General features: G+C 51.4%; 1 protein-coding gene across 4 annotated transcripts in view; it reads right to left on the bottom strand.

Moving 5' to 3' along the window:
- CLPB (ClpB family mitochondrial disaggregase) overlaps positions 1-16163 on the bottom strand; it is an 86639-nt gene that overhangs the window by 47118 nt on the left and 23358 nt on the right. For all 4 annotated transcript variants that reach the window (XM_054807597.1, XM_054807606.1, XM_054807578.1 and 1 more), the window contains exons 4-5: positions 7036-7139; positions 2053-2181 (exon numbers count right to left, since the gene is read on the bottom strand). In XM_054807597.1, coding sequence (XP_054663572.1) covers positions 2053-2181; positions 7036-7139 — 233 coding nt within the window. The remainder of the gene's footprint in view (positions 1-2052; positions 2182-7035; positions 7140-16163) is intronic.

Genomic DNA, 16163 nt, shown 5'->3' with positions numbered 1-16163 from the left:
ACAGCGCTCAGCTGCATTCGGCAAGCACACGCGTCAAAACAGGCGCAACGTCGCTGGCTCTCGCTCATTCAAAGGTGCCCCCGGTGCCCCCGCAGGGAGGAGACGAGTTGAAATGGCTGTGGTAGGAGGAGTGCCAGGGACGAAGGGCACAAATCTGGAGGAAAGCAGAACTCTGCCGACCGGCTCTGCGGTCTGCAGGACAATTTGCATGGTGGGCTGACGCAGTTAATTTAGCAGCACCGCGCACATCTAGACAGGCGTTCTGCAGTCCGGTGCTGGATAACAGCGTGACACAGACGCAAATGTCATCCTGGCAAAGACAGCAGGAGGGTAAACACAAAACCCTGTTGTCATGGCAGCACATCTCTATGCTGTTAGCTAAATGCATCTTCTTCTTTTCCTCCACTACTGCTGATCAGCTTTTTCCTCACAAAGATGGTCAAGCATCGCAGACCGTTGCCCAGAGAGGTTGGGCTGGGTCCATCCTTGGTGGCTTTCAGGACCCAGCTGGCTAAAGCCCTGAGTCACAGAACCCCAGACTGGTGGGGTTGGCAGGGACCTCTGGAGATCACCCAGTCCAACCCCCTGCCAAAGCAGGATCACCCAGAGCAGGTTGCACAGGATGGCGTCCAGGCGGGTTTGGAATCTCTCCAGAGAAGGAGACTCCACAACCTCTCTGGGCAGCCTGTCCCAGGGCTCGGTCACCCGCAGAGGGAAGAAGTTTTTCCTCGTGCTCAGGTGGAACTTCCTGTGTTCCAGTTGGTGCCCCTTGCCCCTTGTCCTGTCGCTGGGCACCACTGAGAAGAGTCTGGCCCCTTCCTCGTGACACCCACCCTTTAGATATTGATAAGTGTTGATCAGGTCCCCTCTCAGGCTTCTCTTCTCCAGGCTAACCAGCCCCAGCTCTCTCAGCCTTTCCTCACACCAGAGATGCTCCAGGCCCCTCATCATCCTCACAGCCCTCCGCTGGACTCTCCCCAGTACTTCCCTGTCTGTCTGGAACTGGGGAGCCCAGACCTGGACACAGAACTCCAGCTGTGGCCTCACCAGGGCAGAGCAGAGCAGAGCAGAGGGGCAGGAGAACCTCCCTCGACCTGCTGGCCATGCTCTTCTCTATGCACCCCAGGACACCATTGGCCTTCTTGGCCACGAGGGCACGCTGCTGGTCATGGAGAGCTGCTTGTCCCCCAGCACTCCCAGGTCCTTCTCCGCAGCGCTGCTTCCCAGCAGGTCACCCCCAACCTGTACTGGTGCTGGGGTTATTCCTCCCCAGGTGCAGGACCCTACCCTTGCCCTTGTTGAATTTCGTTGGGTTCCTCTTTGCCCAGCTCTCCAGCCTGTCTGGTTACCTGGTTTGGCCTCACAGCTGACCCTGCTTTGAACACGAGGTTGGGCTAGAGACCTCCTGAAGTCTCTTCCAACCCAAACTATGCTATAATCCTACAAATTTTCATCTCTAGTATCTCTATAGATCTGTAATCTAGAGCCGTGAGGACATAAGAGATGACAGTAAAGCAGGATCCATGAGAAGAAGGGCTCTGTGGTCCAGCCGGGAGGACCAACAACTGTACAAGCTAATTTTGACCAATTCTGACAAGAGCTGCATTGCCATGGTACCAACAGGACCTGACCCTCAACCATTTAACATGGGTACCTGTACCCACCCAGCGTCTTGTCTACAGAGCCGATCCATTCCCAGTAAAGCAGGGCTCTTTGATTCCACACCACACAGGTACACAGGGGATATGACAGAGGAGTCGAGTGCGAATTGTGAAATATTCAAAACACTGAGCAGAGATGGATGCATCTCCACTAACTGCAGGAAGAAAGGGAAGACTCAATGATTAAGGTGAGAACAGCCACCAGAAGGACGTGAGAAAAACCACTGAACATAGAAACTAAAAAATAAAGAGACTAAAGCAAACAGTAAATCACACCTAATCCTGACGATGACAGAGTGCGGTCCTTGTCTGAGCCAGACAGTCCTGTGGGTCAGGCCTACTCAGAAAAAGTGCTCCTGACCCAAGAGCCTGTTGGAGCTTCCAAACTCACCTCCGTCCAGCAGCAACTTGACCGTCAGGTAGTCATCGGCCAGCACCGCGTAGTGTAGAGCCGTGCAGCCCTTGAAATTGGCTCGGATGTTCAAGCGGTTGTTGAAGTCATCTTCCCGGGTCACGAGGACTGCAGGGGAAGAAGAAGGAGAGCTCAGCTCCCTGAGACAAAGCAAAGAACTGCTCGTCTGAACATGCACCACCAGCACGGGCCACCGCCTGGAAGCTTGTCCAGGAGACAATCCAGACCCCGGTGGGGGTTTCTGGTGGCAACTGTCCCCACCCCACTGAACAGCAGCAGAGATAAAGAAAACACGGTTTCCGAAATCCCAGTGACTGCCTTCGCTTCTCAGGAACGTCAAGAAGTAGCTGTTTAAAAGCAGGAATTCTTCTAAAAATAGGTTAACTGAAAAGCAATACGGGTTAAAGTGCTGCAGAGCATGATGCCCAACTAGTTCTGCTCCCATCCGTACCTGCTTGCCATCTTTGGTTTTGTGTTGAAATCGGCAGTTCTATGGACTTTGAGTTTTTACCCTGTGTTTGCTTAGCCCCAGTACAGTGTGCTACATGAGGCGTACACCTCGACGTTAGCAGGATGGGAATAATTCATAATAACACATTTTACGGCTCACTAGAAAGCCTGGAATCCCCTGAGCAAATGCAATTACAGCGAGCCCTGGCAGGTTTTGTGAAATCAGACCTAGAAATTGTGACGTTTCTTTGAACAGAAACTGATGCTTTCTAAAGCTGATTAATCGTGATTATTTTTTTTTCTTCCCTGGAGCTCTGTTCTCCTGAACACCAACACGCACGGATACCCTGCAGAAGGGAAAGCCCAACGACTTGTGCTTGCAGGCCAGAGCAAAGCTGTGCCACGGCGTTCCCGGGAGGACAGGAGAAGGACTGTATGGTGAGACAGACACACCGAAACACTAAATCTTCCAGATCAGGTGGAAAAAATCAGAGTTTGGATTGCAAAGCAGGAAGATGGAGGAAGGCATCCACCCAAAGTGATGGACAGAAGCAAAGACTCTCTGCAGGGGAGCCGGCGCAGCAGTTCCAAGCCCAGCTCTGCCTAGATCCGTCCCCTTCCAAACCCGCTGCGCCAAGCGGCAGGTAGGTACGTAAACCCAGCCGGCAATGCACCGCGGTTAGTGGACGTGGCCGGGCTGTCACCGCGCCGGCACGGGAGCCCTGTCAGGTCACAGCGAAAGGCATCGCCCTGCCCTGCGAAGCGCTGGCTTGACCGGTCTCCAAGCACAGCCTTAACATCCGCGAGCTCGGAGGCAGACACGCGTGGGAGAGGTGAACGAGCCCCCGCCGCTGAGGCTCTGGGGCCAATCCAAGACCTATTTTTAGATGCTATTCCAAGGGTGGGAGGGAATATCCTCCCAAGCCGGGAGAAACTCTCTCCCGACGCTCTGACCGATTACGCCAAGGCAGCGGTGATTTCAGCAAACCGAACGGAAGCTGTGGCAGAATGTGCTTGAATACTCAACTACTAAGGTTTTTTGGTCAGGAAATATGTTATTGATGAAAAGGTGGAGAGAAAAATAATCATATCAGGAAAGAGCTTCACTGAGAGTCAGAAATGAACAAAAATACAAATTAAAGGTAAAATTGAATAAAAGTGAGAAATTACGACTGAAATGCTCAGTTTCCCTTTCTTACGTTTCCTCTCGATTCCATTGTTAAAACGGGTGCTACATTGCCACTGCTGCCTCACCGTCGCTTTGGTCTTCCAGCAAATTCCTAAGCCAGGGGGTCTCCAGGAGACCAGCCTGGGGGGGCTCCAGCACCCTGCACGGACCCACAGGAGGGGTCCGCGGCACCGATACGCTTCTGCCACCGGTCCCGGGGTCTGGCGTTAGAAAAACTGGTGCTTAAGCCCTTTGGTCATCAGCAAAAATGAACAGTGGAAAAAAAATAATGGCTTGTTTTAGGGACTGAAGGAAATACCAGGCTGCTGATGGCCAGGAAGGGAGACTTAGGGGAGCAGAGCCAGTGTCTTCGCAGCATCAGCCCTGCGGGCTTCAGGAGAAGCCCGACCTAAAGCCTGGCCAGATGGACAATCGCAGCCACCACAGAGGGCAAGTGCTCCGCAGCCAGAATGCGATACGAGCACCGCTCTCCTGTCCGACAGGAGGGCAGAGCCCTCTCTCACTTCAGCGTTCACCATCTTCACCGGCTCTTTTATCAACGAGTAGATGGCATCGCTCAGGGCTGTGGGTTTTGACAGGCACTGCACGTTATAGCTGATTTTTGAGGAAAGGGAGGCTGTCCGACCCGTTCCAGAGCTAACAGAGATGAATCCACCCCTCATTCGGCTGGGGGGGGACGGGCAATAGGGCCACAACTCTTCTCCCCAACTTTGGGAGAGGAAGAAGCCCCATGAGCCCACCGTGATGGTGGGGCTGGGACGGGCTGTCTCCTCTTGAACGAACGTTGCCCGACTGGTGGGCCAAATCCTGCGTCTAGAGGTGGGTTCAGCTCTGCGGTGAAAGGGTACAAAACCACAATTCAGTGAGCCCACGGATTAGGGACTTCGCCATCGAGAACCTGACAGGGGCTCTGAGCACCCAACGCTTCCTCGCAGCCAAGCACACAGACCCGGATGGTGGATCAGCGCAGCCTCCACGTTCCCTCCTATGCGCTACCGCCAGATTTCCAGAAGATTTGAAAAGTTCAGAAGAGAAAAACACTGTAATGAATACCTGATGCCATCCTAGCCCAGCATCTCCGCTAATGAACCGCAGTACCTCCAGGAAGATCAATTAATGCCCTGGCTCCTTTCCTTTCCTGGGTCTTTTCTCCAAGCGTACAGGGTGAGTATGTATATTTATTTATTTGTCGTCATTTCCTACCCAGGGAGGAGCAGGATAATGAACTGCGTGCGTCAGGGAAGATGAATCTGAGATACTAGGGAGCAGTGCAGTAAAGAGATTAAAGTGTTATTATTGTTGGGTTTTTTCCCCCATGGTCCGTTGTGACAGCTCGGCCGTCATCTGTAAAAAATGTCTCAGAGAGAGATAATCATCGGAAACTCAATAAAGCGTCAGGGGAAGCCTCGTCTACCATCAATCACTGGGTGCCTGGAAATTTTCAGCCCTCTGTCTCCCTTCCTGCCATCCATATAAATGTCTGTAATATATTTTGTGCAGTGTTTGTGGAGCATACCCTCTCGATTTGGATGTTTTTATGAAAAAATATTTATACGCGAAATATGTAAATGGGCAAAAAAAAGTAAAAAACAAAGGCAGTTTCTCTCTCTCCCTCTCTTTTTAAAAATGCAACTGAATTTATTCTTTTTAATAAAACATGTCAACGAAAGAATTAATGCAACTTCTTACTGAGTGGCCTTATCTTTTCTTCACCACCAAATATATAACATTATAGAGGGATGAATGCAGACAAAAACAATTAACTTTATTGGTTGATATACTTTGTCTTAAATAAAGTCTATGTACATGCATTATGTATTGGCATTCCATTGTTCATTTTTTAATGTTGTTTCATGCATTTCGCATTCACTGCTGCAGCAATCTAATATATATGCACGTTCTCACTTCCACCCAGGAGCAGGTCTGTTCCACGGGTGGGTTACAGTGAGGGATGAGAGCGGAGAGCTTTTACAAATAAAATAATGCCCTGTCAAAACTGTCCCCTCCCTGATTCATCTTCTTAACTCAACCTGTGTTGGATGAAAGGTTCAAATATTGCACCTTCGTTAGACTTTATATAGCTTTCAGCTCTTAACGGGGAGGCAAAAAGCACAGACAGACCGACGGATAACGTCACCGCCTGACTTTGGCTCTGCAAACCGTGCAGGGCAAAGAGAGGTAACAACAACCGGCGCCGCTTCCTCCGATTTCCCCCTTACAGCAGGTAGGAGAAGGTTTAACTTCAAAGCAGAGGGTCAGAGCACACGAACGCAGTCGCTGTGGGTGCAGCAGTCCCCGGGAACGCGAGGTGGGGACAGAGCCGAGGCTGGCCGGTCAGCACAGCGCTTGGATGGGGAAGAGGCTTCTGGAATGGGGAAGGCAACAGCCAGGGATATTTTAGCGGGGTCAAGTCCTGCCAGCGTTCCTGCCAGCCCAGCGACCAGCAGCATCCCTGCAACGTGCAGCTGGCCTCTCTGAAGCACTGCGGGGCACCGGGAATCCAGACATCCCCCCTGAGATTCCATCCAGGATCACAAACCCAAGAAAATTTAACCATCATAAAAAGTGGAAACCGTCTGGGTAAATTGGTCTGAATAAACAGAGCAGGGCTCTGGGCAACCTGGTCTGGTTGAAGATGTCCCTGCCCACAGCAGGGGGTTGGACCAGATGACCCTGGAAGGTCCCTTCCCCCAAACCCTCCCCTGATTCTCTGATTCTAAGTCTGCATCAACATCCCAGCAACGGGGATGAGACTGGAACTCGAGACATCGGCCACGAAAAATCGTAACGAGAGGAAATGACTCTGCAGAAAATGTCCTCGTTTGCATGTAAAGACTCCAAGGGCCGGAAGCTAGCATTAACGCCTGCCCAAAACCCTGCAGCGGCAATTGCAACCAGTTACGTCCTTCAGCCTTAATTCGGTTAGACAAGCCTGTCTTCATTTTAGATCCACTTAGAAGATCTAGAGTAAGGCTACTGGTGGAATACACTGCCTTGGACCTACATCTTTCCCCGGCAAGTGGCCACATGTGGGTCACTGGGATGCCGTTCCTTTCTACAACTTTGTGTTATGTTCCGGCTATATAAAACCAGGTTATCTCTGGGACAATGAAGGATCGCTTCTCATAAACATCTGCACCAAGTTTTCTCTCATTTTCAGATGTACACGCACCCACGTACCATCAGTTACTCTGCATTTAAGTGGGAGCTGAAGCTAGCTCTAAAAAAAAAAGAAATGAGGTCAAATTTCCATTTCAAAGCCAGGAAATGAAATTTTGGGACCTGAAAAGCAAATGCGGGTAGCTGCACACAACCGATATTACCTTCTAAAGAATGGAGGCCTTTTTCCTTGGCAGTCTCATACACGCTGCTGAAATCATCTCCAAGGTTCGGATCTGCATTAGCTGCCAGTAGGATCTTCACCACACTGAAAAATTAGAACAAAAATAAGGCAGGGATAGAACACGAGGAATTAAAGTCCTTCAGAGACCGAGAAGGGAAAGCCCTCCTCACATGTTCCCAGCTAGAAGGAAAATTAAACCAACTGGACAAGCAGTGCACAGGATTTCTGTAGGAAGCGGGGGCTGGAAGGGTCCTATTCACTCCCGAGGTTTCTGCACTACAATTCATAGCGTTCACTCGAGCGGTCTCTCTATATCCATGTAGTGGAAGCCACCCTTGACAAGGCATCTCTCGCACCTACGTGGGCTGTGAGAGACAGCCAGGCTGTCTTTGCCTTTTTCCGCCCTCACCAGATGAAGCACCAACCTCAGCGTTCCAAAAATAAATTTCAACTGCATTAATTGTATGGGGTTCTGGAAGAAAAGCATTTGGCTGCTGCATGAAGTTCAGTCAAATCCTCATCTCCGAGAAGCAGACAATTCCTATGAGATCACCACTGAAGACAGCCTGATCATCTGCAACCAGCCCAGCACCTGCCAGGACCTCTGAAAGAGATTGCACCTCTGAACTTGTAGAGAACTTCACAGAATCACAGAACCCCAGATGGGTTTGGGTGGGAAGGGACCTCCCAGCCCACCCAGTGCCACCCCTGCCATGGGCAGGGACACCCTCCACTAGCCCAGCTTGCCCAAAGCCCCATCCAACCTGGCCTTCAACACTGCCAGGGAGCCAGGGGCAGCCACAGCTTCTCGGGGCACCCTGTGCCAGGGCCTCAGCACCCTCACAGGGAAGGATTTCTGCCTCACATCCCATCTCCATCTCCCCTCCTGCAGCTTCAGGCCATTCCCCTTGGCCTGTCACTCCCTGCCCTTGGCACCAGCCCCTCTCCAGCTTTCCTGGAGCCCCTTTGGGGACTGGAAGGGGCTCGAAGGTCTCCCCGCAGCCTTCTCTTCTCCAGGCTGAACCACCCCAACTCTCTCCAGCCAACTTCCCCATTATATTGTAGCTGCAGGGCCCCTGGAGAGGCAGGTCCTCCTAGGGCTGACCAGCACGGCAACACCAGCAGGACATCCCCGTGCGACGGTTCTCCTACACTTTGGGACCGAGGCTTTTGGTCTCCAGACCTGTAACGTTATCAACAGGCTGCAGCAGGACAGATTAGCACGAGGCACGCAGTTTTGGTGTGGAAGTCCTCCATCTCTGCTGCCGAACCCAAACAATCATCAGGCAAGAATTAGATTTCCCACCACCTCTGAAAGCAGCTCGAAGCCACTTAATTCTTAATTTTTTTTCTTGGGTTCAAGCTTTCCATGACAACTAGACAGTAACTCGTTAGTTAGCATTCATCACTGGTGACACGGCTCACGGGCTGACAGCGACGGGCACCGCAGACTGACTGACACGTATCTGCAGGCTGTGTCTTGTCAAGTCACATTTAGAATTTAACTTAAGCTCCCCTCCTATTTACCCCATAACTGCATTAGCAGAATACAAGGTGGTTATTCTGTTCTTTGAGTACGGTACGACAGAGGCTGACTCCTTCCTGGCACTGGCACGCTCTTCCCCATGTGCAAAGTTACTTCTAACAAGCAAAGCACCAGGGTGGAAGCCAGGAGTTCCTCCTGCCATCTCCCGTGTGAGCATGGAGTTAATTTATAGCTGTATTTCAACAATGACCCTCGTTCTAAAATATTTAGGTGGAGATGCACTGGATCTTATTTGTCAAACAGCGACTACCAACAACAATCTTTCACAATTTCATAGAATCATAGAATCAGGGAATGGTTTGAGTTGGAAGAGACCTTAAAGATCATCCAGTGCCACCCCTGCCATGGGCAGGGACACCCTCCACTAGCCCAGCTTGCCCAAAGCCCCATCCAACCTGGCCTTCAACACTGCCAGGGAGCCAGGGGCAGCCACAGCTTCTCGGGGCAACCTGTGCCAGGGCCTCAGCACCCTCACAGGGAAGGATTTCTGCCTCACATCCCATCTCCATCTCCCCTCTTTATTTTAAACCCATTACCCCATGTCCCGTCACTACACTCCCTGATAAAGAATTCAGATTTCAACGCAGTCAGGAGTACATCACACTGGAGATTCTCCCAAACGGTTGGAGTTGCACACCCATGATCACCTTAGATACCTGATGGTTTAGGACCGGCACTGAAGAGAGGGGATCATCTCACCTACTTTCAGACATCAGCAACGGGGGACGCGAAGCCCTGAGAAGCCTCCCATCGTAGATGTGCTCACTCCCTCCTGCTCAAATCCCTCAGCTGGAGGGTTCAGCGGTTTTGGTCTTGGTGCATGGGTCAGTGTGTGGGATCATCTACCATCTTCAGCGCGGTTCCAGTGAGATGTAACCTTCCCGTCTCACCCTCAGTCCTCTCCGAACAGAGAATTTGCTGCCAGGGAAAAGACGCTGATACAAATCTCTCCCTCCTTGTTCAGAAAAGCTGTGTCTACACTGCCCTGCTACATTGCTCCTGAAGGCCACATCGGTGAGGACACCTTATGTAGGAGCACCATCTCTCCAGCTTGTAGGTCCTTCTGGACCACCTTAGCAGCATCGATAGGGCATGGGGCACAAAACCTATCCTAGAAGTCCTTCAGCGCCCCTAGCAAGGGCTTTCAGCATGCCTAGCTCCAGACTCACCTTCACTTCAATCGACCTCTACGGCCACTGCAAAATGGAAAGCAAGAGAGAGGTCTGGCCACAAGTAAAGCCACGTCAACCCAAGTGCGTAGCTGTGGCTGCCCACAACGGCTACAGTCAAAGCCCACCAGCCCAGGCTCTTCCACCTCTGGCCAACAGGTAGGTCATTAGGTAGGAGGCCTGTCAATCCTACTCTTGGTGGGCAGGAGGTGTGCCATCTGTCCAAGTCTATGACACAGGAGAAGTAAAGGTGCTACAGTCTGGCTTTCCACCTGGGAAAGCTCTACCACAGGTCATTGACCTGTGAAAAGGTCTTCTGGAAGAGCCAGTGCTGGATTCCTCTGGAGACCTGCATCTCCAGTAGCTGGTGCTACTGTGGTCAGCCCAGGAAGAGAGCTGCCTCAGAGCCCTTGGAGAGGCGGTCCCTGTGGAAAGCAGGAGACGCGGGATGGAGCATGGTGGGGCAGGCGCTGCCCTGTTGCCCCATGGGATCTGTGTTGATCACCTCCAAGCTCCTAGAGATGGACACCTGGCTACTGAACAGAAGCCATCGTTAGTGCAATGTGCCTCGATTAAGCCTTTGATTATCCTGCCCCAGCAGCTGACCTACTGTGAATCTTCCATCAGGGCTTCCAGCATCTACACCAGAAAGCCGGGCCTTAGTAGTACAGGTTCTGATATGGCCAACCAGCCCTTCTTGGACCCGTCCTCATGGCTCTCAACACCAAAGAGATCCCTCTACTCCAATTTCAGCTGACAGGCTAGGATATATTTTGAGGTCCATGCATCTTCCTCATTTTAAAAGAAATGATCCCAAGTCCCAGGGTAGGACTTTAATCCACAACCTTGCAGCCCAGGGGTGAGCTATGGATATCGAATGAGTCACACGATAACACACAATGACTTGTCATTGCCTTGGTAACTCCATCCATCCTCCTTTCCTGTTCTTAGCGACTACGTTGAAATGACTGTTCTTCCCAGGCACTTCATCAGATATCACCTTCACGTGCTCCCCGCGACTCCCAGGAAGCCCTCTCCTCTTCGTTCAGCATTCCTCCTGGGAAAGGACCTCTCACGAAAAGTTTAGCAGAGGACCACAAATGCTAGATGCAAGGTGGTCTATACGTGAAAGCAGGAGGTGATCATGTCAAAACTGCTCCGCTCTCTCTGTTAATGACCCTCTACACCATTTCCCCTCAGCGATAAGAAACACTTCCTTAGCTCTCTTAAGATACCTGGGAGGCTTGAGTTTAACAAGTACGGATATCATCTCTTACTGGCAAAATCCGGTGTTCCCAAAGCTTGGCGGTGTTTCGGGCTGCGATCCAGCTCTGTACACAGGAAGGACTCACTGGTCTAACAACAATGCGTTGCTCATTTGGCCTCCCTCTCCAATCATCTTTCAATCTCACCTCCTACTTTTGGGACGTGCCGTCCCCTCCAGGCACTTCTGCACCAGCCAGACGTTCCTGGAATCACAAATATTGATCGTACCCATCCAATTTGCAGGTAATGGGACATTCAAGCAAATTAGCCTTTAGGAAAGGTAACGGCGCCATCAAAATACCCTGTGCTCATCAGCGTAAAGCATGTGAATGTCATTGGAATAAGCAAGGGACCTGCAAAATCAGATGACAGTCACAAAGCACGGTCTAACAATCCCGGCCCTGGGTAAAAATCCCAGGTTTCCCAGGGGAAGAGCTGTAACTGCTTCCCAATCCATAAGGCAGTTGTGGGGTTGATGAAGGAAGCTCTGGTGAAGGCGACAGAGAAGGTGGAAAGCATCTTTCTCTTCAGCACCAGCTCAGCTATTAGTTGTTAATAAAGAGATGGGATTTAAGTGGAGGATTCTCTGGCCCATATACCTCCTCTTTTCGTCCCCTTGCTGCCAGGTATCGGGGCAGAACAAGACTCCGCGCCAGATACCCAGAGGGAGAGGGACGCCGACGGCAGGCTTGAGCTGTCGGAGGAAGGCAGGCTTCCCTCCATAACTCACCTGGGCTCCACAGCCCCAACAAGCTGAGTTTTAATTTGCTGATCAAGTTTTCATTAGATTAGAGGCAGAGCCCTATTCATCAGCATGAATATAAATCTAAATTGACCCCGGCGATGACTCAGAGGGCGAAGCTTAACTGAAGTTCGCTGGGCAGTTCAATCAATTGGAGAAAGTGCTTTCTGCTTTTAATGGCCGGACCGACATATTGTTAAATAAATAAATACATATGTACGATACGGGGGGTGGGGAAATCAATGATGGGACGGCTGGACGTGACCGGCGCTGCGTCAGGAGAGGCGCCGTGCCTGGACCAACGCGCCGGCAGCTGGGGTTGGTGAACCAAGAAGTCTGGTGATCCCCATGACCGTGAGTTATCAGCACAATGCAGAAGCCTTGACACATTTTGATACGCGGCTGCCCCGAGCTCTGGCAGAAGCCACAAAGAAGATCCCTTGTGTGGCTATATCTTAACTCTCTGTAAAACTCAGCAGGGGCAGGAGGGCTGGGGGGGAGCTGCTGTTTACACTCCAGCCCCGCTTCTGTCTTTTTTTTTTTTCTCAGATGAAGTCTAAATGCGGATGTGTGCCTTCCCAGGAATATGTTTACGCCTACCCGTGGCACAGAAAGCAGGGCAGCCGCGCCATTCCCTCACTCCGTGGTGGTTTATTATTGACCCAGATGAAAATGATCCTCCCCGTAAAAAAGGGATAAAAAGGGATTATGGAACCCGAAATGAAAAAAAAAAAAAAATCTTGAAGGGTGATAATTGTTATATTGGTCACTGCGGTTTTCTCTTGAGAGCGTGACTCAGGTGAATCACGCTTCAGAGACATGGTGAAGGCACGGCACCGCTGCGGCATGCCCCCAGCCATCAGCGAAGGGGCGTTAAAAGAATCTTGGTACCTGCGCGTGGCGGCAAGAGAACGTGTGCAGAGGCGGTTTCTGTGGCTTGGAGAGGGGCAGCGACCTGCTAAGCTGATGATATCTCATTGTGCCTGACCTACAGGACATGGGATGCCATCCATCCCTGGAGAGAGGGGTGCTCCTTCCCAGGGGTCTCGGCTGGGGACGCTGCTGACGCAGTTGAGGAGCAGCGTGGCCCGTCCTTGGGTGGACGTTGTCCCTCAAAAACACCCAGAAGGGGGTAGTGCAAAGACAATGCCCCAGTTTCTAGGATCGAGCCCTCAAAATGTGCTGTCAGCACAGCTGAAAGCCACGTTCGGCTCCTCAGCTCTTTGACAGGCGACACTGTGGGCCATCCGTGCTTCCAAAGGCATCCAGATATCTCTCCAGCTCTGCTGCAGACAGCTCTGAATGAGTTGCCTGAAGTGAAAGGAGTGAAAAAAATCACACGCGGAACAGATGTATGTACCTAATATAGGTAACGAGACTGCGCCAGTTAATCATGTCATTGCCTATAGACAGAAAATGGCTCCAGATAGGTCACCCTTCGCTATAAGTCTTAGAACATAGCCACTAGAATATTACTATGCATGATGTACTGTTATTACCAATATAAAACATCTATACAGCACCTTCAACGCACCAAGTCTAGGTACACATGGAAGAGGCACAAGTCCCAGCAATCCACACCGAGGCAGAGGGTGAGCCGCTTCCCAAGTCCTCTCTTTAAGGAGGGTTGGAGGAGACCAGGCTGCAGGAGGAGGACGAGGGCGAGGGAAGGGACAGGACATGCTGGGCCAAGCAGCGCCGGTTCTGGTGCCACCCGAGAGCCTCTGACCCACAGCTCTTCCCATCTACATAGAAAGACAGAGGAGGAAAAGGAGAATGGAGGGACGGGGAGGAGTCACTTGTGGTTGGTCATTCCCATCAGGAAGGTATTGAGAAGCAAAGGTGAGGAAAGACAAAGAGATTCAGACCTGGAGATGGAGGGAGAAGAAGAAGGGGTGTGCAAGAAGTCAAAGCTGCAAAAAGAAAACAAAGAAGAGGAGATGATGTTGGGAAAAGCTGAGAGGAACCACAGCATCCTTTAGGTTGGAAAAGACCCTCAAGATCATCGAGTCCAACCATTAACCCAGCACTGCCAAGGCCACCACTAAACCATGTCCCCAAGCACCACATCTACACGGCTTTTAAATCCCTCCAGGGATGGGGACTCCACCACTTCCCTGGGCAGCCTGGTCCAGTGACTGACAACCCTTGTGGTGAAGAAATTTTTCCTAATCATAGAATCACAGACTCATAGAATGGTTTGGGTTGGAAGGGACCTCACAGCCCATCCAGTCCCATCCAACCTGGCCTTCAACACTGCCAGGGAGCCAGGGGCAGCCACAGCTTCTCGGGGCAACCTGTGCCAGGGCCTCAGCACCCTCACAGGGAAGGATTTCTGCCTCACATCCCATCTCCATCTCCCCTCCTGCAGCTTCAGGCCATTCCCCTTGGCCTGTCACTCCCTGCCCTTGGCACCAGCCCCTCTCCAGCTTTCCTGGAGCCCCTGTAGGGACTGGAAGGGGCTCTAAGGTCTCCCCGCAGCCTTCTCTTCTCCAGGCTGAACCACCCCAACTCTCTCAGCCTGAGGTCTCCAGAGCAGAGGTGCTCCAGCCCTCGCATCATCTCCGTGGCCTCCTCTGGACTCGCTCCAACAGCTCCATGTCCTTCTTGTGCTGGGGACCCCCGAGCTGGACGCAGCACTGCAGGGGGGTCTCCCCAGAGCGGAGCAGAGGGGCAGAATCCCCTCCCTCGACCTGCTGCTCACGCTGCTGGACACGCAGCCCAGGACACGGGTGGCTTTCTGGGCTGCCAGCGCACATTGCTGGGTCATGTTGAGCTTCTCGTCCCCCCACACCCCCAAGTCCTTCTCCTCAGGGCTGCTCTCCATCCATTCTCTGCCCAGCCTGGAGTTGTGCTTGGGATTGCCCTGACCCACGTGCAGGACCTTGCCCTTGGCCTTGTTGAACTTCACATGGTTCGCACGGTCCCACCTCTCCAGCCTGTCCAGGTCCCTCTGGATGGCATCCCTTCCCTCCAGCGTGTCAAGTGCACCACACAGCTTGGTGTCGTCGGCAAACTTGCTGAGGGTGCACTCGATCCTGCTGTCCGTGTTGTCGACAAAGATGTTGAACAGTGCCAGTCCCAATACCGACCCCTGAGGAACACCACTTGTCACTGGTCTCCACTTGGACATTGAGCCATTGACCACAGCTCTTTCAGTGCGACCATCCAGCCAATTCCTCACCCACCGAGTGGTCCATCTGTCAAACCCATGTCTCTCCAATTTAGAGACAAGGATGTCATGCGGGACAGCGTCAAATGCTTTGCAAAAGCCCAGGTCAATGACATCAGTTGCACTTCCCTTATCCACCAACGCTGTAACCACATCATAGGCAGCCACCAAATTTGTCAGGCATGGTTTGCCCTTAGTGAAGCCGTGTTGGCTGCCACCAATCACCTCCTTATTTCCCATGTGCCCAAGCACAGTTTCCAGGAGGATCTGCTCCATGACCTTGCCAGGCACAGAAGTGAGACTGACCGGCCTGTAGTTCCCCTTTTAAAAACGGGGGTTATGTTTTCCCTTTTCCAGTCAGTGGGAACTTCTCCACTTCATAAGGGGCTGAGAGGATGACTCAGTACTTCACTGTCATTTTATTTCTGCTGAAACGATGAAAACCAGAGAAGCTGCATGCAGAAAAGGTCACTGTACGATAAAAGCATACATGCTTGGCCTGCTAAGGTCCTAACTGCTTGGGTTTTAATTTATGACAGCTTTATTGCTTATTTTAACAAAGGCACAAAACCCACAAAGCTCTCAGTAAGCATTTAATTAAAGCTTAATTACTATAAACATGTTAAATGGGCAAAGCTAGCAGGTGCAGCCAAGAGAAAGAAGCCCCTAGCAGTGTTTTTCACATAGATTATAAATCCTCCCTTTTACAACCGACGTCTTTCTAGGAGAATTAAGAAACCACTTTAAAACAGGTCTTGAAATCTAGAAGAGCCATAGGCTTTCAGAAAGACTAAAGAGAAAACAGGCTAGGAGTCACCCCAACTGAAAAATGTAAATGAAAAGTAAGGTGGAATGGGTATGTGTATACATGTGTACATATATACACGCATGTGTATACTCGCCTGCATTACTCTTCATGCCTTAACAGAAACGCGCAGTTGTAACACACACTGCAGACTAAAGCGACGGTTACATGTCGTTATGCTCAGACTAAAACTAGCATCGCTGTCCCACCAGCCGTGTTAAAGCTATGGTACGTTCCCCCAGCAGTGGGAATTGCAGCCTAAAAGCTTCCTTTGCTCCTGCAAACGCGGTCACAGCTTTAGCACACAACCCAATTACAACCTGTATTAGCACAGAGCCAAGGAATTTGGACCGGGACTCCCTCTCACATAAAGAACGAACCCTAAATGAATCTATCCACACTTCAGGA

Source organism: Grus americana, chromosome 1, assembly GCF_028858705.1.
Source record: "Grus americana isolate bGruAme1 chromosome 1, bGruAme1.mat, whole genome shotgun sequence".
Classification (NCBI taxonomy): domain Eukaryota; kingdom Metazoa; phylum Chordata; class Aves; order Gruiformes; family Gruidae; genus Grus; species Grus americana.
This window is presented reverse-complemented; position numbering and strand designations above follow the sequence as displayed.